The sequence below is a fragment of the Pelecanus crispus genome, chromosome 2, assembly GCF_030463565.1.
Source record: "Pelecanus crispus isolate bPelCri1 chromosome 2, bPelCri1.pri, whole genome shotgun sequence".
Taxonomy (NCBI): Eukaryota; Metazoa; Chordata; class Aves; order Pelecaniformes; family Pelecanidae; genus Pelecanus; species Pelecanus crispus.
Window position 1 is genome coordinate 175,763,364 of NC_134644.1, and position 24,896 is coordinate 175,788,259.

General features: G+C 68.0%; 1 protein-coding gene across 1 annotated transcript in view; it reads left to right on the top strand.

Moving 5' to 3' along the window:
• PLEC (plectin) overlaps positions 1–24,190 on the top strand; it is a 70,859-nt gene extending 46,669 nt beyond the window's left edge. The window contains 17 exon segments of the mRNA XM_075728240.1: positions 1,467–1,628; positions 5,765–5,869; positions 7,937–8,032; positions 8,112–8,237; positions 8,877–9,029; positions 9,206–9,360; positions 9,442–9,568; positions 9,658–9,841; positions 9,961–10,118; positions 10,407–10,585; positions 10,793–10,931; positions 11,013–11,369; positions 11,483–11,566; positions 11,698–11,802; positions 12,028–12,126; positions 13,659–17,039; positions 17,861–24,190. Of these exon segments, the coding sequence (XP_075584355.1) occupies positions 1,467–1,628; positions 5,765–5,869; positions 7,937–8,032; positions 8,112–8,237; positions 8,877–9,029; positions 9,206–9,360; positions 9,442–9,568; positions 9,658–9,841; positions 9,961–10,118; positions 10,407–10,585; positions 10,793–10,931; positions 11,013–11,369; positions 11,483–11,566; positions 11,698–11,802; positions 12,028–12,126; positions 13,659–17,039; positions 17,861–24,190 (11,940 nt within the window).
• The last annotated feature ends 706 nt before the right edge of the window (positions 24,191–24,896 follow it).

A 24,896-nucleotide genomic window follows, 5' to 3' on the forward strand; every position in this document is an offset into this window, starting at 1 on the left:
GACAGGGGCAGGCGTGCAGGGAGGAGGATGAAGGACAGGGGCAGGCGTGCAGGGAGGAGGATGAAGGACAGGGGCAGGCGTGCAGGGAGGAGGATGAAGGACAGGGGCAGATGTGCAGGGAGGAGGATGAAGGACAGGGGCAGGCGTGCAGGGGGGAGGATGAAGGACAGGGGCAGGCGTGCAGGGAGGAGGATGAAGGACAGGGGCAGATGTGCAGTGAGGAGGATGAAGGACAGGGGCAGGCGTGCAGGGAGGAGGATGAAGGACAGGGGCAGGCGTGCAGGGAGGAGGATGAAGGACAGGGGCAGATGTGCAGGGAGGAGGATGAAGGACGGGGGCAGGCGTGCAGGGAGGAGGATGAAGGACAGGGGCAGGCGTGCAGGGGGGAGGATGAAGGACAGGGGCAGGCGTGCAGGGAGGAGGATGAAGGACAGGGGCAGGCGTGCAGGGAGGAGGATGAAGGACAGGGGCAGGCGTGCAGGGAGGAGGATGAAGGACAGGGGCAGATGTGCAGGGAGGAGGATGAAGGACAGGGGCAGGCGTGCAGGGGGGAGGATGAAGGACAGGGGCAGGCGTGCAGGGAGGAGGATGAAGGACAGGGGCAGATGTGCAGTGAGGAGGATGAAGGACAGGGGCAGGCGTGCAGTGAGGAGGATGAAGGACAGGGGCAGATGTGCAGGGGGGAGGATGAAGGCCGGGCAGGCGTGCAGGGAGGAGGATGAAGGACAGGGGCAGGCGTGCAGGGGGGAGGCTGAAGGCCGGGCAGGGGGGCAGTGAGGAGGATGAAGGACAGGGGCAGATGTGCAGGGAGGAGGATGAAGGACAGGGGCAGGGGTGCAGGGAGGAGGATGAAGGACAGGGGCAGGCGTGCAGGGAGGAGGATGAAGGACAGGGGCAGATGTGCAGGGAGGAGGATGAAGGACAGGGGCAGGCGTGCAGTGAGGAGGATGAAGGACAGGGGCAGGCGTGCAGTGAGGAGGATGAAGGACAGGGGCAGATGTGCAGGGAGGAGGCTGAAGGCCGGGCAGGGGGGCAGTGAGGAGGATGAAGGACAGGGGCAGATGTGCAGGGAGGAGGATGAAGGACAGGGGCAGATGTGCAGGGGGGAGGATGAAGGACAGGGGCAGGCATGCAGGGAGGAGGATGAAGGCCGGGCAGGCGTGCAGGGGGGAGGATGAAGGACAGGGGCAGATGTGCAGGGAGGAGGATGAAGGACAGGGGCAGATGTGCAGTGAGGAGGATGAAGGACAGGGGCAGGTGTGCAGTGAGGAGGATGAAGGACGGGGGCAGATGTGCAGGGAGGAGGATGAAGGACAGGGGCAGATGTGCAGGGAGGAGGCTGAAGGCCGGGCAGGGATGCAGTGAGGAGGATGAAGGACAGGAGCAGGTGTGCAGGGGGGAGGCTGAAGGCCGGGCAGGCGTGCAGCGGGGAGGCTGAAGGAGGCTGAAGGCCCAGCCCCCCCCAGAGCTCCTCGGCGTCCCGGCTGCGGCACCTGGAGAGCCTGCACGCCTTCGTGGGCGCCGCCACCCGGGAGCTGATGTGGCTGAGCGAGAAGGAGGAGGAGGAGGTGACCTTCGACTGGAGCGACCGCAACCCCGCCATGGCGGCCAAGAAGGAGAGCTACTCGGTACGGGGCGCCGGCCGCACCTCCGGCACACGGCTGCGCTGCTGCGGCACCGGCACCGGCACCGGCCCTGCATGCGGCTGTGCTGCACCGGCACCGGCACCGGCACCGGCCCTGTCCATCCCTGGCCCTGCGTGTGGCTGCACTGCACCGGCCCTGCGTGCATCTGTGCTGCACCGGCCCTGTCCCCGGCCCTGCGTGCGGCTGCGCTGCACCATCCCTGTCCCTGCATGCGGCTGTGCTGCTCCGGCACCGGCCCTGGCCCTGCATGCGGCTGCACTGCACCAGCCCTGGCCCTGTCCCTGTCCCTGTCCCTGTTCCTGCATGCGGCTGCGCTGCACCGGCCCTGGCCCTGTCCCTGTCCCTGCATGCGGCTGTGCTGCATGGTCCCTGTCCCCATCCCTGCAGAGTTGTCCTGCACAGTCCCCGTCCCTGCACAGAGCTGTCCTGCACCCTCCTCATCCATCCCCATCCCTGCGTGTGCTCACACGGTCCCGTCCCTGTCCCTGCATGCGGCTGCGCTGCACCGGCCCTGGCCCTGGCCCTGGCCCTGGCCCTGTCCCTGTCCCTGTCCCTGTCCCTGCATGCGGCTGTGCTGCTCCGGCACCGGCCCTGCGTGCATCTGTGCTGCACCGGCCCTGTCCCCAGCCCTGCATGCGGCTGCGCTGCACCATCCCTGTCCCTGCATGCGGCTGCGCTGCACCGGCCCTGGCCCTGTCCTTGTCCCTGTCCCTGCATGCGGCTGTGCTGCATGGTCCCTGTCCCCATCCCTGCACAGAGCTGTCCTGCACCCTCCTCATCTGTCCCTGTCCCTGCGTGTGCTCACACGGTCCCCATCCATCCCTGTCCCTGCATGCGGCTGTGCCGCATGGTCCCTGTCCCTGCATGTCCTGCATGGTCCCCGTCCATCCAAGTCCCTGCGTGTGTCTGCGCTGCACGGTCCCTGTCCCTGCACAGAATTGTCCTGCGTGGTCCCCATCCATCCCTGTCCCTGCGTGTGGCTGTCCTGCGTGGTCCCCATCCCTGCGTGTCCTGCGTGGTCCCCATCCCTGCGTGTCCTGCACGGTCCCCGTCCCTGCGTGTCCTGCGTGGTCCCCATCCCTGCGTGTCCTGCACGGTCCCCATCCCTGCATGTCCTGTGTGGTCCCCGTCCCTGCATGTCCTGCGTGGTCCCCATCCCTGCATGTCCTGCGTGGTCCCCGTCCCTGCATGTCCTGCGTGGTCCCCATCCCTGCATGTCCTGTGTGGTCCCCATCCCTGCATGTCCTGCGTGGTCCCCGTCCCTGCATGTCCTGCGTGGTCCCCATCCCTGCATGTCCTGCACGGTCCCCATCCCTGCATGTCCTGCGTGGTCCCCATCCCTGCATGTCCTGTGTGGTCCCCATCCCTGCGTGTCCTGCACGGTCCCCATCCCTGCATGTCCTGCGTGGTCCCCGTCCCTGCATGTCCTGTGTGGTCCCCGTCCCTGCATGTCCTGCGTGGTCCCCATCCCTGCGTGTCCTGCACGGTCCCCATCCCTGCATGTCCTGTGTGGTCCCCATCCCTGCGTGTCCTGCGTGGTCCCCATCCCTGCGTGTCCTGCGTGGTCCCCATCCCTGCGTGTCCTGCACGGTCCCCATCCCTGCGTGTCCTGCACAGTCCCCGTCCCTGCGTGTCCTGCGTGGTCCCCGTCCCTGCGTGTCCTGCACGGTCCCCGTCCCTGCATGTCCTGCGTGGTCCCCGTCCCTGCATGTCCTGCGTGGTCCCCATCCCTGCATGTCCTGCGTGGTCCCCATCCCTGCGTGTCCTGCACGGTCCCCGTCCCTGCGTGTCCTGCGTGGTCCCCATCCCTGCGTGTCCTGCGTGGTCCCCATCCCTGCATGTCCTGCGTGGTCCCCGTCCCTGCATGTCCTGCGTGGTCCCCATCCCTGCGTGTCCTGCACGGTCCCCGTCCCTGCGTGTCCTGCGTGGTCCCCATCCCTGCGTGTCCTGCACGGTCCCCATCCCTGCGTGTCCTGTGTGGTCCCCGTCCCTGCGTGTCCTGCACGGTCCCCATCCCTGCGTGTCCTGCGTGGTCCCCATCCCTGCGTGTCCTGTGTGGTCCCCGTCCCTGCGTGTCCTGCACGGTCCCCGTCCCTGCGTGTCCTGCGTGGTCCCCATCCCTGCATGTCCTGCGTGGTCCCCATCCCTGCATGTCCTGCACGGTCCCCGTCCCTGCGTGTCCTGCGTGGTCCCCATCCCTGCATGTCCTGCGTGGTCCCCATCCCTGCGTGTCCTGCACGGTCCCCGTCCCTGCGTGTCCTGCACGGTCCCCGTCCCTGCATGTCCTGCGTGGTCCCCATCCCTGCGTGTCCTGCACGGTCCCCATCCCTGCATGTCCTGCGTGGTCCCCATCCCTGCGTGTCCTGCGTGGTCCCCATCCCTGCGTGTCCTGCACGGTCCCCATCCCTGCATGTCCTGCGTGGTCCCCATCCCTGCGTGTCCTGCACGGTCCCCGTCCCTGCATGTCCTGCGTGGTCCCCATCCCTGCATGTCCTGCGTGGTCCCCGTCCCTGCATGTCCTGCGTGGTCCCCATCCCTGCATGTCCTGCGTGGTCCCCGTCCCTGCATGTCCTGCGTGGTCCCCATCCCTGCGTGTCCTGCACGGTCCCCGTCCCTGCATGTCCTGCGTGGTCCCCATCCCTGCGTGTCCTGCACGGTCCCCATCCCTGCGTGTCCTGCACGGTCCCCGTCCCTGCATGTCCTGCGTGGTCCCCATCCCTGCATGTCCTGCGTGGTCCCCATCCCTGCGTGTCCTGCGTGGTCCCCATCCCTGCATGTCCTGCACGGTCCCCGTCCCTGCGTGTCCTGCGTGGTCCCCATCCCTGCATGTCCTGCGTGGTCCCCATCCCTGCATGTCCTGCGTGGTCCCCGTCCCTGCATGTCCTGCGTGGTCCCCGTCCCTGCGTGTCCTGCACGGTCCCCATCCCTGCATGTCCTGCGTGGTCCCCATCCCTGCGTGTCCTGCGTGGTCCCCATCCCTGCATGTCCTGCGTGGTCCCCATCCCTGCGTGTCCTGCACGGTCCCCGTCCGTCCCCGTCCCTGCAGGTCCCCACACGGCCCCTGTCCCCCGGCCGGGGGGCGGCAGGTCTGGGGCTGCCCCCCGCGCCCCACGGCAGCGGATGCTCCTGGGCACCGGCTGCGCCCCGCTCTGCCCCCCTGCCGCTGCCAGCGCCGCTCCCCGGCCCCCGGCCCCCTCCCTGCTGCGGCCGAGCACCCCCGGCCCCCTCCCCGCTGTGGCCGAGCACCCCCGGCCCCCGCCCCTGCCCCCGCTGCAGCCGCTGCTGCGCTCGCACCCCTCCGGGCGGTCGCACCCCACCCCCCCCCCCCAAACCGGGCTGGGGGTGCTGCGAACCCTGAGCTCCCCCGTCCTGCCCCACGGCCTCTGAGCACCCCCAGCACCGTCCCTCAGCCCCCCAGCCCCCGTGCCCCTCCCCGAGCACCCCCAGCACCCTGCCCCCCCTTTCTGAGCACCCATACCCCCTCCCCAAGCGCCCCCAGCACCCATGTCCCATCCGTGAGCACCCCCAGACCCTGCCCCCCATCCCTGAGCTCTCCCAGCACCCTCTCCCCCCTCCCTGAGCACCCCCAGACCCCGTCCCCCCCCCCAAGCACCCCCACCCCCTATGTCTCCCTCCCTCAGCACCCCCACTCCTGCATCCCCTCCCTGAGCACCCCCCAGCTCCTGTCCCCCCACCCAAGCACCCATACCCCATCCCTGAGCACCCCCACCCCCGTGTTCCCCCCCCGAGCCCCCCCAGCACCCTGTCCCCCCCCCGAGCCCCCCCAGCACCCTGTCCCCCCCCCGAGCCCCCCCAGCACCCTGTCCCCCCCCAAGCCCCCATATCCCCCTCCCTGAGCACCCCCGCCCCATATCCCAGCCCCGAGCCCCAGCGCCCCTACCCCTGCCCCCCCGTGCCCCCCAGCTCCCCACGCCTGCAGGCTCCCGCCGCGGGTGCTGCACCCAGCACCCCCCCGCCCAGCAACCCCCCCCTCCGCCTTGTGCCCAGCGCGGGCGCGCACGCAGACGCGTGTGCAGACACGCGTGCAGACGTGCACACGCGTGTGCGGGCCCTGCCGGGGGGTTCGGGCGCTCACCCCCTCCCCGGCGCTGTGCCAGGGGCTGATGCGGGAGCTGGAGCTGCGAGAGCGCAGAATCAAGGAGCTGCAGAGCACGGGCGAGCGGCTGCTGCGCGAGGAGCACCCGGGCCGGCAGACCCTGGAGGTGGGGGCGGCCGTGGGGCTGGGGCCTGGGGGGCTGGGGGGGCCGGGCGCTGCGGGGCGCTGCTGTGGGGCACGTGTGTGGGGCTGCGGGCGCTGCGTGCACTGCGGTCGCTGGTGTGGGGTGCGGTGTGTGGGGCTGCGGGCACTGCGTGCACTGCAGTCGCTGGTGTGGGGCGCGGTGCGTGGGGCTGCGGGCACTGCGTGCACTGCAGTCGCTGCTGTGGGGCTGTGGGCACTGCAGGCACTGCGGTCACTGGTGTGGGGTGCAGTGCATGGGGCTGTGGGCACTGCGGTCGCTGCTGTGGGGCGCAGTGTGTGGGGCTGCAGGCACTGCGTGCACTGCAGTCGCTGCTGTGGGGCTGTGGGCACTGCATGCACTGCGGTCACTGGTGTGGGGTGCAGTGCATGGGGCTGCGGGCACTGCGGTCGCTGCTGTGGGGCTGTGGGCACTGCAGGCACTGCGGTCGCTGCTGTGGGGCACAGTGCATGGGGCTGCGGGCACTGCGGTCGCTGCTGTGGGGTGCAGTGCGTGGGGCTGCAGGCACTGCGTGCACTGCAGTCGCTGCTGTGGGGCTGCGGGAACTGCATGCACTGCGGTCACTGGTGTGGGGTGCAGTGCATGGGGCTGCGGGAACTGCGTGCACTGCGGTTGCTGCTGTGGGGCGCGGTGCATGGGGCTGCGGGAACCGCGTGCACTGCGGTCGCTGCTGTGGGGCGCGGTGCATGGGGCTGCGGGCACTGCGTGCACTGCGGTCGCTGCTGTGGGGCGCAGTGCGTGGGGCTGCAGGCACTGCGTGCACTGCAGTCGCTGCTGTGGGGCTGCGGGAACTGCGTGCACTGCGGTCACTGGTGTGGGGTGCAGTGCATGGGGCTGCGGGAACTGCGTGCACTGCGGTTGCTGCTGTGGGGCGCGGTGCATGGGGCTGCGGGAACTGCGTGCACTGCGGTCGCTGCTGTGGGGTGCGGTGCGTGGGGCTGCGGGCACTGCGGTCGCTGCTGTGGGGCACGGTGCATGGGGCTGTGGGCACTGCGTGCACTGCAGTCGCTGCTGTGGGGCTGTGGGCACTGCAGGCACTGCGGTCACTGGTGTGGGGTGCAGTGCATGGGGCTGCGGGCACTGCGGGCACTGCGGTCGCTGCTGTGGGGCGCAGTGCATGGGGCTGCGGGAACTGCGTGCACTGCAGTCGCTGGTGTGGGGCGCGGTGCGTGGGGCTGCGGGCACTGCGGTCGCTGCTGTGGGGCACGGTGCATGGGGCTGCAGGCACTGTGTGCACTGCGGTCGCTGGTGTGGGGCACGGTGCATGGGGCTGTGGGCACTGCGGTTGCTGGTGTGGCGTGCAGTGCATGGGGCTGCAGGCACTGCATGCACTGCGGTCGCTGGTGTGGGGTGCGGTGCATGGGGCTGCAGGCACTGTGTGCACTGCGGTCGCTGCTGTGGGGCACGGTGCATGGGGCTGCGGGCACTGCGGTTGCTGGTGTGGCATGCAGTGCATGGGGCTGCGGGCACTGCGGGCACTGCGGTCGCTGGTGTGGGGTGTGGTGCATGGGGCTGCGGGCACTGCGTGCACTGCGGTCGCTGCTGTGGGGCTGTGGGCACTGTGGGTACTGTGGGCACTGCGGTCACTGGTGTGGGGTGCGGTGCATGGGGCTGTGGGCACTGCGTGCACTGCGGTCGCTGCGGTCACTGGTGTGGGGTGCGGTGCATGGGGCTGTGGGCACTGCACGCACTGCGTGCATTGCAGTCACTGGTGTGGGGCGCAGTGCATGGGGCTGTGGGCACTGCATGCACTGTGGTCAGTGGTGTGGGGTGCGGTGCACGGGGCTGTGGGCACTGCGTGCACTGCAGGTGCTGGCGCAGGGCGTGGTGCACGGGGCTGCGGGCACTGCATGCACTGCGTGCACTGCAGTCACTGGTGCGGTGCGTGGGGCTGCGGGCAGCGCAGGGGGCGGCTGTGGCGGTGCAGGCAGCTGCGTGGGCTGGGCGGGGGCTGGCAGCGGGCAGCGGCAGCGGCGCCGGCGCGGGCGGCGGTGCGGGCGGCGGTGACGTGTTGCCGTGTTGCCGTTGCAGGCTTTCCAGGCGGCCCTGCAGACGCAGTGGAGCTGGATGCTGCAGCTGTGCTGCTGCATCGAGGCCCACCTGAAGGAGAACTGCGCCTACTTCCAGGTGGGCTGGGAGGGAGGGGGAGCCCCCGCCCCGCGGCCGCGCCCCCGGCGCCCGCCCCGCTCACCCCCCTGCCCCGCAGTTCTTTGCCGACGTGAAGGAGGCCGAGGAGTTCCTGCGGAAGACGCAGGAGAACATGAAGAAGAAGTACGCCTGCGATCGCGGCATCACCGTCACGCGCCTGGAGGACCTGCTGCAGGACTGCCTGGTGAGCGGCCCCGCCCGCTGCGGCCCCACGGCTGACCCCGGTGCATGAGCCCCACGGCGGCCCCAGTGCATGAGCCCCACGGCGGCCCCACGGCTGACCCCAGTGCATGAGCCCCACTGTGGCCCCACAGCTGACCCCAATGCATGAGCCCCACGGCGGCCCCACGGCGGCCCCAGTGCATGAGCCCCATGGCTGACCCCAGTACATGAGCCCCATGGCTGACCCCCAATGCATGAGCCCCACGGCGGCCCCACGGCTGACCCCAGTGCATGAGCCCCACAGCTGACCCCCAATGCATGAACCCCACTGCAGCCCCGGGGGTGACCCCCAGCCCTGCTGCAGACCCAGGGGTGACCCCCAATGCATGAGCCTCAGGGCTGACCCCAATGCATGAGCCCCCCTGCGGCCCCGGGGGTGACCCCCAGCCCCACTGCAGCCCCAGGGCTGACCCCCAATGCATGAGCCCCACTGCAGCCCCAGGGCTGACCCCCAATGCATGAGCCCCACTGCGGCCCCAGGGCTGACCCCCAGCCCCACTGCGGCCCTGGGGCTGACCCCCAGCCCCGCTGCAGCCCTGGGGGTGACCCCCAGCCCCACTGCGGCCCCAGGGCTGACCCCCAACGCTTGCTGCGCCCGCAGGAGCAGAAGGAGCAGCTGGCAGAGTACGGGGCGCAGCTGGCGGGGCTGGCCCGCCGCGCCAAGACCATCGTGCAGCTGAAGCCCCGCAGCCCCGGCACCCCGCTGCAGGGCCGCCCGCCCATCCAGGCTGTCTGCGACTACAAGCAAATGGAGGTGCGGGGGCGGCGGGGGGTGCGGGGGCGGCGGCGGGGTGCGGGGGCGGCGGGGGGTGCGGGGGCGGCGGGGGGTGCGGGGGCGGCGGCGGGGTGCGGGGGCGGCGGGGGGTGCGGGGGCAGCGGGACGCGCCGGCACGCCCCCCGCCCCGCTCTCACGCCGCCCCGGCCCCGCAGATCACGGTGCACAAGAACGACGAGTGCGCCCTGCTCAGCAACGCCCAGCCCCACAAGTGGAAGGTGCTGAGCGCCGCCGGCAACGAGGCCATCGTCCCCTCCGTCTGCTTCCTCGTGCCGCCTCCCAACAAAGAGGCGCTGGACGCCGCGCACCGGTGAGCACCGGCCGGCTCCGCGGCGCCGTCCTCGGCTCTGCCGCGGGGTCCCCGCCGCCGGCTGACGCCGTCTCCCCCCAGGCTGGAGGCCGCCCACCAGCACCTCCTGGTGCTCTGGCACCAGCTGCACCTGGACATGAGGAGCCTCCTGTCCTGGCAGTACCTGATCCGCGACATCCAGCAGATCCAGTCCTGGTCCCACCTGACGGTGAGCGCGTGGCGGCTCCCCGCTGCCCGGGGGTCCCCGCTCCGGCGGCGGGGGGCTGACGGGGCCCTTTGCGTGTCCCCCCCGCCCAGTTCCGCACGATGCAGGCGGAGGAGTGCCGGCAGGTCCTGCGCAGCCTGGAGACCCACTACCAGGAGTTCCTGCGGGACAGCCAGGACTCGCAGAGCTTCCAGCCCGACGACCGGCTGCACGTGGAGCGCGAGTACAACGCCTGCACCCAGAAGTACGAGCTGCTGCTGCGCAGCCAGGAGAAAGGTGAGCGCCCCGCTCCTCCCCGTCGCCCCGTGCTCGCTGGGGCGTCCGCTGCACCCCCGGGGACGCGGCCAGGGGGAGCAGGGCGGGAAGGCGCTGAGCCCTCCCTGGCGCGCCCGCAGGAGAGCAGGACGAGTCGCTGTGCAAGAGCTACATCTCGCAGCTGAAGGACATCCGCCTGCAGCTGGAGAGCTGCGAGAGCCGCACCATCCACAAGATCCGCCTGCCCCTCGACAAGGACCCGGCCAAGGAGTGCGCCCAGCGCATCACCGAGCAGCAGGTACGCCCGCGCGCGCCGGGGCGCCGCGCACGCCGACGGGGAGCTGGGCGCCCGCAGCGGGGCTGGCGTCTCTCCTTCCCCTCCTCTGCTCCGCTCCTCCACCGGGGCCGGGGGCAGCCGGGGGCCCTGCGGGCCGGGTCCTGGCTGGCAGGACGCGGCGTTGGGCACGGCGTTGGGCACGGCGTTGGGCACGGCGTTCTACGGGGGACCGGCCGCGGGCAGCGCTCGGCCCCAAACGGCAGCCGGAGGGCACCGGGCGGGGAGTGAGGGACCCTCCTGTCCCCGCAGCAAATCCACCTGGAGCTGGAGGGCATCAAGAAGAACCTGGACAAGGTCAGCGAGAAGACGGAGAAGGTGCTGGCCCAGCCGGAGCAGGCCAGCTCGGCCCCGGTCTTGCGCTCGGAGCTGGAGGTCACCCTGCAGAAGATGGACCAGGTGTACAGCCTCTCCAGCATCTACCTGGAGAAGTGAGTGCCCGGCCCCCGCGCGGCTCCTCCGTCGGCCCGGGCTGCGGAAAACCCACCGCGTCCGCTGGCACGAGCCTGCTCCTGGCCAGGGGCGGGCCGACGCCGGAGCTGGCCATGCCGGCGCGTCCTTCCCTTCCCATACAGCCGACGGACGGCGCTGCCCGCCCGGGCCCCGGCGCCGGCTGAGCTCGTCTCCGCTCTCCGCAGGCTGAAGACCATCAACCTGGTGATCCGCAGCACTCAGGGCGCGGAGGAGCTGGTCAAGAAGTACGAGGACCAGCTGAAGGACGTGCAGACCGTGCCGGCTGACCTCAAGGAGCTGGAGGCCAGCAAGGCCGAGCTGAAGGTAACGGCCGGGGCGGCACCGTGCCGGCGCGGCGGCGGGGCCGGCGGGGCCGGGGCTGACCCCCTGCTCCCTCTGCTGCAGCGGCTGCGGGCGCAGGCGGAGGGGCACCAGCCCTTCTTCAGCACGTTGGAGGCCGACCTGAGCAAGGCCAAGGACGTCAACGAGCGGATGGTCCGGGGCCACAGCGAGCGCGACGTCGACCTGGACCGCTACCGGGAGAGAGTGCAGCAGCTGCTGGAGCGCTGGCAAGCCGTCCTGGCCCAGACGGACCTGCGCCAGCGCGAGCTGGACCAGCTGGGCCGCCAGCTGCGGTACTACCGCGAGAGCTGCGACGGGCTGCTGCAGTGGATCCAGGACGCAAAGCAGCGGCAGGAGAAAATCCAGGCCGTGCCCATCACCGACAGCAAGACCGTGCGGGAGCAGCTGCTGCAGGAGAAGGTAGCGCCCGCGGTGGGGCAGACGGGGCCGGCCTGGCCGGTGCCCTCCGCCGTCCCCGGTCGCGGCGGGGCGGCCGCAGGGCGCCGGAGCTGACGGCCGCGGGTTTTCCCCAGAAACTCCTGGAGGAGTGCGACCGCAACAAGGAGAAGGTGGAGGAGTGCCAGCGCTACGCCAAGCAGTACATTGACGCCATCAAGGTGCGCCCGCTGGCTGCGCCTACCGGGGCAGGCGTGGGGCTGGGGGCGGGGGGGCACAGCCGGGTGCCAGGCGGCCCCGAAAAGCCCCGGGGGGTCGCCGGGGACGCGCTGAGCGCCCTTCTCCCCGGCAGGATTACGAGCTGCAGCTGGTGAGCTTCAAGGCGCAGGTGGAGCCGATGGCGTCTCCGGCCAAGAAGCCCAAAGTGCAGTCTGCGTCCGACAGCATCATCCAGGAGGTGAGGGGGCCCCTCCGCACGCCGGCCCGGGGCGCCTCACGGCTCCCGGCCGAGCCCAGGCAGCTCCGTCCCCAGGGCTGCGGCCCTTCGCGGGCACGGCGGGGCCGGCGCGCAGGCTCGCCTCCGCCCAGCACTGCCGCCGCCGCCGCCAGGGTGCTGGGCAGCCGGGCCGGGGCGGTGCGGCGGGCGCGCTCCCCTCCTGCTGACCTGAGCTCTCCGCCGCAGTACGTGGAGTTGCGGACGCGGTACAGCGAGCTGACCACGCTGACCAGCCAGTACATCAAGTTCATCACAGAGACGCTGCGGCGGCTGGAGGAGGAGGAGGTAGGGCAGCGGCGCGCGGGCGCGCGGGGTGGCGTGACTCCGGCGTTCTCTTTCCGGCGTAACGACGGGGAGCGTGGTTCATGACGACTGCCGGCCCCCCATCACTAACGCTGGCCCACGGCCTCTAACCCTGCTCCGATCCGGGCTCCTGGGACCGAAGCTGCTGGGTCTGGGTGCAGCGGGTCTCCGAGCTCGGCGAGCCGTCCGGGGCGGCCGCGCAGAGCCGGCTCCAGGCACCGGCGGGCTCTGGCGTGGCCGGTGGTAGGAGGCACTTCCCAGATACACGTAGCGCAGGCAGCATCCGCCTTCCGCATGAACGCTGTGCTCGGGCGCCACGGGACCGGAGCCCTCGGGTGTTCTGTCTTGGTAACCTTTCTAACTCTTGGTTTCTGCCCTTGGAAGTCGAGCCGCTTTGCCAGTGCTTTGTCTTGGGGGATGTTTGTGTTGGTGGGGATCTAATGGAGGGTAAAAAACCAGGATGACTCTGGCACCCCTGCACCAGGTACTCACTCTGCGCATGTCTCCCTCCCCGCGGCACCCCTCCGCCTCACCCCGCGGCCGCCAGCAGCCTGCGCACCCCTCCTGCCCGCTGCGCCCCCGCCTTGCGCAGAGCCGCTCGCCCCGCCGCGCTCCTCGCCCGCCTCCGCCTCCGCGCCCGGGACCTCGCCGCAGCTCCTGGGGCGGCGCGAGAGGACCCAGCCCCGCGGCGCCGGGCTCCGGCTCGCCCGCGCGCGCGCTGCCTGCGCCCGGGCCCCCCGCGCCTGCCGCCTTCGCGCTGCATGGCGGCACCAGCGCTCTGCGGCGCGGCCCGAGCCGTGCGCGAGCCGCGTCGGCGCTTTGGCGGGCCGCCGGCTGGCTGGGTTGCCCGGGATCGGGACGAGCTGGGGCAGCACGGGCCGGAGCTTGGGCCACTCTCCGCGTCGTTGAGGCTTTCCCGGCGGGGAGAGCTCCGCCGCCTCGCCACCCCGCTCCCCTCTGCCCTGCTCGCCCCGACGCTCCGGCTGGCTCTCTCCTTTCCCCAAGGTGCCGGCTCTCCATGCCGGCCCCTCTCACGCGGGGAGCCCCGGCAGGCGTGGGAGGAGGCTCCCCTCTACGGGGGGCCGGGGCGAGGCTCTCGGCGGAGGGCGGCGGGCACGGTGGCGGTGCGCAAGCTGCTCGCGTCCGTCTCCATCGCCTCGGGCTTTGCTCGCGCTCCATCCCTTCTCTGTGGTACGTGGGGCCATCGCGCTTCTGGCACTGCTGTCTCGGTCCTGTCGCCCATCCACCCGCGCTGTGCCGAGTGAGACACGGTAGTCGTGTGTCCCTTGTCTGCCATTCGTCTTCTGGAAGCTGGCATCACCGCCTCCAGCTCGTGGGGAGGCCCAGGGACCTGAAGCCATTCCATGCGCATCCTCCACCCCTCCGCCCCGGACCGTCCCGTCTCTCGGTGGTGCGTGGTTGTGGCTGGCGTTGATGCCGCGGCTCGGTCGCACCCCGTGTGATTTCTCTCTCTCTCCCCTCTCTGTTTTCTCTGCACCCTCTTTCCCCTCCAGAAAGCCGCCGAGAAGCTGAAGGAGGAGGAGAGGAAGCGGCTGGCGGAGGTGGAGGCCCAGCTGGAGAAGCAGCGGCAGCTGGCCGAGGCCCACGCCAAAGCCAAGGCGCAGGCGGAGGCGGAGGCGCGGGAGCTGCAGCTCCGCATGCAGGAGGAGGTCACCCGGCGGGAGGTGGTGGCCGTGGACGCCGAGCAGCAGAAGCAGAACATCCAGCAGGAGCTGATGCAGCTGCGGCAGAACTCCGACCACCAGATCAAGTCCAAGGTCAAGCTGATCGAGGAGGCCGAGTACAACCGCAAGAAGGTGGAAGAGGAGATCCGCCTCATCCGCCTCCAGCTGGAGAGCACCGAGAAGCAGCGGGTGGGCGCCGAGACGGAGCTGCAGGACCTGCGGGTGCGCGCCGAGGAGGCCGAGCGGCAGAAGAGGCAGGCGCAGGAGGAGGCCGAGCGCCTGCGCCGGCAGGTGAAGGAGGAGAGCCAGAAGAAGCGGGAGGCGGAGGAGGAGCTGAAGCGCAAGGTGCAGGCCGAGCGGGATGCGGCGCGGGAGAAGCAGAAGGCGGTGGCGGACCTGGAGAAGCTGCGGCTGCAGGCGGAGGAGGCCGAGCGGCGCATGCGGCAGGCGGAGGCTGAGAAGGAGCGGCAGATCCAGCTGGCCCAGGAGGTGGCCCAGCGGAGCGCCGAGGCCGAGCTGCAGAGCAAGCGGCTGTCCTTCCTTGAGAAGACGACGCAGCTGGAGCTGTCGCTGCAGCAGGAGCACATCACGGTGGTCCACCTGCAAGAGGAGGCCGAGCAGCTGAAGAAGCAGCAGCTGGAGGCCGAGCGTTCGCGGGAGGAGGCCGAGAAGGAGCTGGAGCACTGGCGGCAGAAGGCCAACGAGGCGCTGCGGCTGCGGCTGCAGGCGGAGGAGGTGGCCCACAAGAAGGCGCTGGCGCAGGAGGAGGCGGAGAAGCAGAAGGAGGACGCGGAGCGGGAGGCCCGCAAGCGCGCCAAGGTGGAGGAGCTGGCCCTGCGGCAGAAGGAGCTGGCGGAGGAGGAGCTGGAGAAGCAGCGGGAGCTGGCGGAGGGCATGGCCCAGCAGAAGCTGGCGGCGGAGCAGGAGCTGATCCGGCTGAAGGCGGAGATGGAGAACGGGGAGCAGCAGCGGCTGCTCCTGGAGGAAGAGCTCTTCCGGCTGAAGAAGGAGGTGAACGAGGCCATCCAGAAGAGGAAGGAGGTGGAGGAGGAGCTGGCCAAGCTGCGGGCCGAGATGGAGATCCTGCTGGAGAGCAAGGCCAAGACGGAGGAGGAGTCGCGCTCCACCAGCGAGAAGTCCAAGCAGCGGCTGGAGGCCGAAGCCAACAAGCTGCGGGAGCTGGCCGAGGAGGCCGCCCGGCTGCGGGCCCTCTCCGAGGAGGCCAAGAGGCAGCGGCAGCTGGCGGAGGACGAGGCCGGCCGGCAGCGGGCGGAGGCCGAGCGCATCCTGAAGGAGAAGCTGGCGGCCATCAACGAGGCCTCGCGGCTGAAGGCGGAGGCGGAGATCGCCCTGAAGGAGAAGGAGGCGGAGAACGAGCGGCTGCGGCGGCTGGCGGAGGACGAGGCCTACCAGCGCAAGCTGCTGGAGGAGCAGGCCGCCCAGCACAAGCAGGACATCGAGGAGAAGATCGCCCTGCTGAAGCGCTCCTCGGAGAGCGAGCTGGAGCGGCAGAAGGGCCTGGTGGAGGACACGCTGCGGCAGCGGCGCCAGGTGGAGGAGGAGATCCGCGCCCTGAAGGCCAGCTTCGAGAAGGCCTCGGCCGGCAAGAGCGACCTCGAGCGGGAGCTGAGCCGCATCCGCGCCGAGGCGGAGGAGGTGCAGCGCAGCCGGGAGCAGGCCGAGCGGGAGGCTGAGCGGCAGCGGGGGCTGGCGCTGGAGGAGGAGGGCCGCCGGCGGGAGGCTGAGGAGAAGGTGCAGGCCATCCTGGCGGCCGAGGAGGAGGCCGGGCGGCAGCGGCGGCTGGCTCTGGAGGAGGTGGAGCGGCTGAAGGCCATGGTGGAGGAGGCCAGGCGGCAGAAGGAGCTGGCGGAGAAGGAGTCGGAGCGGCAGATCCAGCTGGCGCGGGAGGCGGCGCAGAAGCGGATCGCGGCGGAGGAGAAGGCCCACCTGGCCGCCGTGCAGCAGAAGGAGCAGGAGCTGCTGCAGACGCGGCAGCAGGAGCAGAGCCTCCTGGACCGGCTGCGGGAAGAGGCCGAGCGGGCCAGGCGGGCGGCGGAGGAGGCCGAGTTCGCCCGCAGCAAGGCCGAGCAGGACGCCAGCCTCTCCCGGCAGCGGGTGGAGGAGGCCGAGCGGCTGAAGCAGCGGGCGGAGGAGGAGGCGCAGGCCAAGGCGCAGGCGCAGGTGGATGCGGAGAAGCTGCGGAAGGAGGCCGAGCTGGAGGCGGCGAAGCGGGCGCAGGCGGAGCAGGCGGCTCTGCGGCAGAAGCAGCTGGCGGATGCCGAGATGGAGAAGCACAAGAAGTTCGCCGAGCAGACGCTGCGGCAGAAGGCGCAGGTGGAGCAGGAGCTGACCAAGGTGAAGCTGCAGCTGGATGAGACGGACCACCAGAAGGGCATTCTGGACGAGGAGCTGCAGAGGCTGAAGGAGGAGGTGACCGACGCCGTCCGGCAGAAGGCCCAGGTGGAGGAGGAGCTCTTCAAGGTCCGGGTGCAGATGGAGGAGCTGGCGAAGCTGAAGAACCGCATCGAGGAGGAGAACAAGGCGCTGATCCTCAAGGACAAGGACAACACGCAGAAGTTCCTGGCGGAGGAGGCCGAGAAGATGAAGCAGGTGGCAGAGGAGGTCGCCCGGCTCAGCGTGGAGGCCCAGGAGGCCGCCCGCATGCGGCAGCTGGCCGAGGACGACCTGGCGCAGCAGCGGGCGCTGGCAGAGAAGATGCTCAAGGAGAAGATGCAGGCGGTGCAGGAGGCCACGCGGCTGAAGGCCGAGGCGGAGATGCTGCAGAAGCAGAAGGACCTGGCACAGGAGCACGCCAAGCGACTGCAGGAGGACAAGGAGCAGATGCAGCAGCGCCTGGCCGAGGAGACCGAGGGTTTCCAGAAAACCCTGGAGGCTGAGCGCCGGCGGCAGCTGGAGATCACGGCCGAGGCCGAGCGCCTCAAGCTGCACGTGGCGGAGATGAGCATGGCCCAGGCCAAGGCCGAGGAGGAAGCCAAGCGGTTCAAGAAGCAGGCGGAGGAGATCAGCGAGAGGCTGCATGAGACCGAGCTGGCCACGCAGGAGAAGATGACGCTGGTGCACACTCTGGAGATCCAGCGGCACCAGAGCGACCAGGACGCGGAGAAGCTGCGGAGGGCCATCGCCGACCTGGAGCAGGAGAAGGAGAAGCTGAAGCAGGAGGCGGCCTTGCTGCAGCAGAAGGCGGAGGAGGTACTGGGCTACGGGTCCCCCTTAGCGGTGGTGGTACGCAGGGAGTCCTTCCCTCTCCCCAGCCGCCCCGTGCCGTGTCCCGGGACAGCAGGCACGCGGGTGGCTGGCCAGGCTCTGCGAGCCGCGCCGGCCGGTCCCCGAGGACCGTCACCGCAGCGTGGGCATGCAGCCTCTGGCCCTGGAGCTGCAGCCCGCACCCAGCGGGCGCGGGCATGGAGCTGGCAGCTGGCACCGTCCGGGAGGCCGAGGCGTCACCGAGCCTCCCGCCCCAGGGTCCCCCCCTGCCAGGGGTCACGGTGAGCAGCTGCTTGTGGGGCAGGACCCCAACGTGCGGGCCCAGGGCGTGCGCAGAGCCGGCGTCAGGTGCGGCGAGGCGAACCCCGCGGGGAGATGTCAGAGCAGGACCTCCCGCCCCCTGCCCAATCCTGCTGCCGGCAGCTCCCGCTATGGAGGGGCAACCCCCACCGCCTGTGCCGGCTTTTCAGCCCCATGGCGCATCCTGCCTTATTCCCCGCCGTAGACGAGAGCCGCCCCCAGCTCCCGGGTACCGGGTGGGGAGTCCCTGGCGCCCGCAGAAGAGCGCCTGTCTTTTCCCTGCTCGTTCCACCCACGTGTCGTCTGCTGTGGCTCCCTAACCTCAGCTCTGCTCCCTTAACTCCTAACCGGCACAGCAGAGCGGTTGGGTGACGCTGCGCCCCTGCCAGCCCGGTGCCACCCCTGCTGCCTCTCCTCCCGTCCCCGCCTGCCCCTGCTGCGCCACCGGTGCTGCCCGCCGGGGCAGACGGGGCCATCTGACCGCGCTGTCCTCTCTCCCACCCCAGATGCAGGTGGCCCAGCAGGCGCAGCTCCGCCAGGAGACGCAGCTCCTGCAGCAGACCTTCCTGACAGAGAAGGACGCCCTGCTGCAGAAGGAGAAGTTCATTGAGGAGGAGAAAGCAAAGCTGGAGAAGCTCTTTAAAGATGAGGTGAACAAAGCCCAAAACCTGAAGGCGGAGCAGGAGCGGCAGCAGAAGGAGATGGAGCAGGAGAAGCAGCAGCTGAAAGCCATGCTGGACGAAGCCAAGAAGCATCAGCAAGAAGCGGAGGAAAACGTCCGGCACAAGCAGGAGGAGCTGCAGCAGCTGGAGAGACAGCGGCAGCAGCAGGAGAAGCTCCTGGAAGAGGAGAACAAGAAGCTCAGGGAGAGGCTCGAGCAGATGCAGGAAGAGTACAAGGCTGCCCTGGCCCAGACACGAGAGATCATGATCCAGACGGACGACCTGCCCGAGGAGACCGCAGTTACGACGGAGCAGCTGCCGGGTATCCAAGCTGTGCCCAATGGCAGAGAAGCGGTGGACGGCTTAGCGCAGAACGGGGAGCCAGAGTTTGCCTTTGACGGCATCCGTCAGAAGGTGTCTGCAGAGAAGCTGGCCGACGCCAGCATTTTGAGCAAGGAAAGCCTAGACAAGTTGGCAAAGGGCATCGTGAGTGTTGCCGAGCTCTCGCAGAGGGAAGATGTCAAGAAGTACCTGCAGGGCAAGAGCAGCATCGCTGGTCTGTTAATCAAACCCACCAATCAAAAGATGAGCATCTATGAAGCCATGAAGAAGAAACTGCTCAGCCTGGGCACCGGGCTGGTCCTCCTGGAAGCGCAGGCTGCCTCCGGCTTCATAATCGACCCCGTGCGAAACGTGAGGCTCTCGGTGAATGAGGCAGTGAGAGACGGAGTGATTGGGCCAGAACTGCACAATAAGTTGCTGTCTGCTGAACGGGCAGTAACCGGCTACAAGGATCCTTACACCGGCGACCAGATCTCCCTCTTCCAGGCCATGAAGAAGGAGCTCATCGTCAGGGAGCACGGCATCCGCCTGCTCGAGGCCCAGATCGCCACCGGCGGCATCATCGACCCCATCAACAGCCACCGCCTGCCTGTAGAAGCTGCCTACAAGCGGGGCTACTTCGACGAGGAGATGAACCAGGTCCTCTCCGACCCCACCGACGACACCAAGGGCTTCTTCGACCCCAACACACAGGAGAACCTCACCTACCTGCAGCTCATGGAGCGGTGCGTGACTGACCCGGACACGGGGCTGTGCCTCCTGCCGCTCGCTGACCAGGTGGACAAAGCGAGAGAGCTGGTCTACACCGACAAAGAAGCTAAGGACGTCTTTAAGAAGGCCACGGTGACGGCACCGTTCGGCAAGTTCCAAGGCAAGACGGTGACCATCTGGGAGATCATCAACTCTGAATACTTCACTGAGGACCAAAGGCGGGACCTGATCCAGCAGTACAGGACTGGCAAGATCACGGTGGAGAAGATCATTAAGATCATCATCACAGTTGTGGAGGAAAGCGAGAAAAAGAGCCAGATGTGCTTTGAGGGCCTCCGGGCCCCTGTGCCTGCCGCTGAGCTGCTGGAAAGCAAAATCATCAACAAGGACCTCTACAACCAGCTGCACCAGGGCAAGAAGTCTGTGAAGGACGTGGCGGAGATGGAGTCTGTGCGGCCGTACCTGAGGGGCACGGGTGCCATTGCCGGCGTCCTGGTGGAGTCGACCGGCCAGAAGCTCACCTTCTACGACGCCCTGAAGAGAAACCTGCTGAAGCCAGAGATTGCCCTGTCCCTGCTGGAAGTGCAGGCTGCCACCGGCTACATCATCGACCCTGTGAGGAGCAAGCTCTTCTCTGTTGATGAGGCGGTGAAGGCCGAGGTGGTGGGGCCGGAGTTTCATGAGAAGCTGCTGTCCGCAGAGAAGGCCGTGACTGGCTACAAGGATCCCTATACAGGCCAGACCGTTTCCCTCTTCCAAGCGCTCAAGAAGGGCCTCATCCCCAGCAACACCGGGATGCGTCTGCTGGACGTCCAGCTTGCCACTGGAGGCATCGTCGATCCTGTGAACAGCCACCGGCTCCCGCTCGAGGTCGCCTACAAGCGAGGCTACTTCGACCCGGAGATAAATGAGGCTCTGTCTGAGCTCCGAGATGACACCAAGGCTTTCTATTGTCCCAACACCCAAGAGCGCCTCACCTATGCCCAGCTGCAGAAGAACTGCCACCGTGACAAGCAGACTGGCTTCTGGCTGCTGCCCCTGTCAGACAAAGCCATCCAGTCGCAGCAGGAGGAGGTCTACACAGACAGCCAGGCGAAGGAGTGCTTTGACAAGGCGACCGTAGAGGTCCCGGTGGGCAGCATGAAGGGCCAGACAGTGACCATCTGGGAGCTGATCCACTCCGAGTACTTCACGGAGGAGCACAGGCGGGAGCTCCTCCGACAGTACAAGACTGGCAAGGTGACCATTGAGAAGATCATCAAGATCGTGATCACCATCATTGAGGAGGCAGAGACCAAAAAGCAGGAGAAGCTGACATTCAGCGGTCTCCGGGCACCTGTACCTGCCAGCGAGCTGGTGGAGTCCTGCATCATCAGCAAAGCACAGTATGAGCAGCTGAAGGAGGGCAAGAAATCGGTGAAGGACCTCTCCGAGACAGATGCGGTGAGGAGATTCCTGCATGGCAGCGAATGCATTGCTGGGGTCTACGTGGAGGCGACCAAGGAGAAGCTGAACATCTATGAGGCCATGAAGAGGAACCTGCTGAGGCCCAGCACCGCCGTGGTCCTTCTGGAGGCCCAGGCAGCGACCGGGTTCTTGATTGACCCTGTGAAGAACCGGAAACTGTATGTCAATGAGGCCGTGAAGGCTGGTGTCGTCGGGCCTGAACTGCACGAGAAGCTGCTCTCCGCTGAGAAGGCTGTCACGGGGTACAAGGACCCCTACTCGGGCAACACCATCTCCCTCTTCCAGGCCATGAAGAAAGGTCTCATCGTCAAGGAGCACGCCATCCGCCTGCTCGAGGCCCAGATCGCCACCGGCGGCATCATCGACCCCGTGCACAGCCACCGCCTCCCCGTGGAGGTGGCCTACCGGCGCGGCTACTTTGACGAGGAGATGAACCGAACCCTCTCCGACCCCACCGATGACACCAAGGGCTTCTTCGACCCCAACACCCACGAGAACCTCACCTACCTGCAGCTGAAGGAGAGGTGCATCGAGGATCCTGAGACGGGCCTGTACCTGCTGCCTCTGCGGGAGCCTGAGAAGCCTACAGTGGTGGAGACCACCCAGGTGTACACAGAGGCAGAGACGCGGAAGGTGTTTGAGGAGACGCAGGTGGACATCCCTGTGGGCAGCAGGGCGGGCTCCACCATGTCGCTGTGGGAGATCATGCACTCGGACCTGCTGCCTGAGGAGCAGCGGAAGCATCTCATGGAGGAGTTCCAGTCAGGCCGTGTGTCCAAGGAGCGCATGATCATCATCATCATTGAGATCATCGAGAAGACTGAGATCATCCGGCAGCAGAATCTCACATCCTATGACTACGTCCGGCGCCGCATCACGGCCGAGGACCTCTACGAGGCCAAGATCATTTCTCTAGAGATCTACAACCTGCTGAAGCAGGGCTCCAAAACTTTCCGGGAGCTCCTGGACGTGGAGACTGTCTGGAGGTACCTCTATGGGTCGGGCTGTGTGGCTGGCATCTACATCCCCTCTTCCAAGCAGAAGCTGAGTATCTACCAGGCGCTGAAGAAGGGGCTGATCAACTCCGAAGTGGCCCGCTCCCTCCTGGAGGCCCAGGCCGCCACCGGTTTCATGATCGACCCCACAAAGAACGAGATGCTGACCGTCGATGAAGCGGTCAGGAAAGGCGTGGTGGGGCCTGAAATCCATGACCGGCTCCTGTCTGCAGAGCGGGCCGTGACCGGTTACAGAGACCCGTACAGCGAACAGAAGATTTCCATCTTCCAGGCCATGAAGAAAGACCTCATTCCCAGCGAAGAGGCCCTCAAGCTCCTGGACGCCCAGATAGCCACCGGTGGCATCATCGACCCGCACCTGGGCTTCCATCTGCCCCTGGAGGTAGCCTGCCAGCGGGGCTTCATCAACAGGGAGACGTACGACATGCTGTCCGAGCCCAGCGAGGTGCGAAGCTACATGGACCCATCCACGGAGGAGAAGCTCAGCTACACGCAGCTCCTGAAGCGGTGCCGGAAGGATGAGAACAGCGGGCTCCTCCTGCTCCCGCTCTGCGACACGAGGAAGCTCACCTTCCGGGGGCTGCGGAAGCAGATCACTGTGGAGGAGCTGGTCCGTTCAAAGGTGATGGACGAAACCACTGCCCAGCGCCTCCAGGAGGGCCTCACCTCCATCGAGGAGGTCTCGAAGAACCTGAAGAAGTTCCTGGAGGGCACCAGCTGCATCGCTGGCGTCTTTGTGGACTCCACAAAGGAGCGGCTCTCCGTGTACCAGGCCATGAAGAAGGGTATCATCAGGCCAGGCACTGCGTTTGAGCTCCTGGAGGCGCAGGCAGCCACGGGGTACGTGATTGACCCCATCAAGGGCCTCAAGCTGACGGTGGAGGAAGCTGTGCGGATGGGCATCGTGGGCCCCGAGTTCAAGGACAAGCTGCTCTCTGCTGAGAGGGCGGTCACCGGCTACCGGGATCCCTACTCTGGAAAGCTCATCTCCCTCTTCCAGGCCATGAAGAAGGGTCTGATCCTGAAGGACCACGGGATCCGCTTGCTCGAGGCCCAGATTGCAACGGGAGGCATAATCGATCCCGAGGAGAGCCACCGCCTCCCCGTGGAGATTGCCTATAAGAGGGGCCTCTTCGATGAGGAGATGAACGAGATCCTGCTGGATCCCAGCGATGACACCAAGGGCTTCTTCGACCCGAACACAGAGGAGAACCTCACCTACCTGCAGCTCATGGAGCGGTGCATCACCGACCCAGAGACCGGCCTCTGCCTCCTGCCCCTGAAGGAGAAGAAGCGGGAGAGGAAAACCTCCTCCAAGTCCTCCGTCCGCAAGCGCAGGGTGGTGATTGTCGACCCGGAGACGGGCAAGGAGATGTCCGTGTACGAAGCCTATCGCAAGGGCCTCATCGACCACCAGACCTACCTGGAGCTGTCGGAGCAGGAGTGCGAGTGGGAGGAGATCACCACCTCCTCCTCTGACGGTGTGGTGAAGTCAATGATCATCGACCGGCGCTCGGGGCGCCAGTACGACATCGACGATGCCATCGGCAAAGGCCTGATCGACCAGTCGGCCCTGGACCAGTACCGCTCGGGCACCCTCTCCATCACTGAGTTTGCAGACATGCTCTCCGGCAACATGAGTGGCTTCCGGTCACGGTCGTCCTCCGTGGGATCATCCTCCTCCTACACCGTCAGCCCGGCCCCCACGCGAACGCAGGTATCCATGTGGAGCGACCCGACCGAGGAGACCGGGCCGGTGGCCGGCATCCTGGACACGGACACTCTGGAGAAGGTGTCCATCACGGAGGCGATGCGCCGCAACCTGGTGGATAACATCACGGGGCAGAGGCTGCTGGAAGCCCAGGCCTGCACCGGGGGCATCATCGACCCCAACACCGGGGATAAGTGCTCCGTCGCCGACGCGGTGAACAAGGGCCTGGTCGACAAAATCATGGTGGACCGCATCAACCTGGCGCAGAAGGCCTTCTACGGCTTCGAGGACCCCCGGACCAAGACCAAGATGTCAGCGGCCCAGGCCCTGAAGAAGGGCTGGCTGTACTACGAGGCCGGGCAGCGCTTCCTGGAGGTGCAGTACCTGACGGGCGGCCTGATCGAGCCCGACGTCGAGGGACGCGTCTCCTTGGACGAGGCGCTGCAGAAGGGCACCATCGACACGCGCACGGCCCAGAAGCTGCGGGACGTGAACACCTACTCCAAGTATCTCACCTGCCCCAAAACCAAGCTCAAGATCTCCTACAAGGACGCGATGGACCGAAGCATGATCGAGGACGGGACCGGCCTGCGGCTGCTGGAGGCCTCCTCCCAGTCCAGCAAGGGCTACTACAGCCCCTACAACGTCAGCGGCGCCGGCTCTACCTCCGGCTCGCGGTCGGGCTCCCGGACCGGGTCCCGCTCGGGCTCCAGGCGAGGTAGCTTCGACGCCACCGGCTCCGGCTTCTCCATGACCTTCTCGTCCTCCTCCTACTCTTCCTCGAGCTTCGGGCGCAGATACGCCACGGGTCCCCAGCGCGCCGCGGAGGCGGCCGCCCTCGCCTCGGCCCTCCTGAGCGGGAGCTGCGGGCAGGAGGCGAGCGGGCAGCGCCCCGGGCTGCACGGGCCCCCGCTCCGCGTGGCCTGAAACCTGCCAGCCCCTTCCCGAGGAACCCGCCGCCTCGCCTGCTCCGCATGTGGCAACGCTGCCGGCTAAGCACTAGTTTTTGTTTTGTTTTTTTTTTAATTTTTAAACTCCATTCTTCTTCCAAAGCAGTGCCTAAAGTTTAACCAAAAAGACTAGACTAATATATTAATATATACGATTGTTCTGACAGTATTTGTATATTAAGAGATGAGAGAGAAAACACACTACCCTCCCAGATCTGCCGCCCCGGGAGCCTGCTGCCGTTCCTGCCCTCTGCAGAGCCGATCCCGCCCAGCCGCTCGGACGCCGCGAGGCAGAACTGGAAAACAGGAAAACAGGAAAACAGTTCCATCTTTTTTTTTTTTTTTTTTTTTGATCTAACCACTCAGCCGCTCTTTTGTAATTAACCCTGCTGGCTTCATCCCCCACCCCCGCATCCCGAAGGAGGAGACGACGCTGTCCCCGCGGCGCACCGCGGCGTGCCGGCAGGACGCAGGAGGACACCGCGGGCTCCCCGCCGCGTGGCACCGGACAGCCGGAGGCTCCGCACCGGCCCCGGAGCTCCTGCCTGGACCCCTTCCGCCCGCCCGCGGCGTGGCGAGGCGGGGGCTCCGCGCCCCGGCGCCCGAGCCGCCCCAGCTCCCCGGCTTGGCCTCCCGGCACATCCCCGCCGCCGCACCGCGGAGCCGGCGCCCCGACCGTAAGT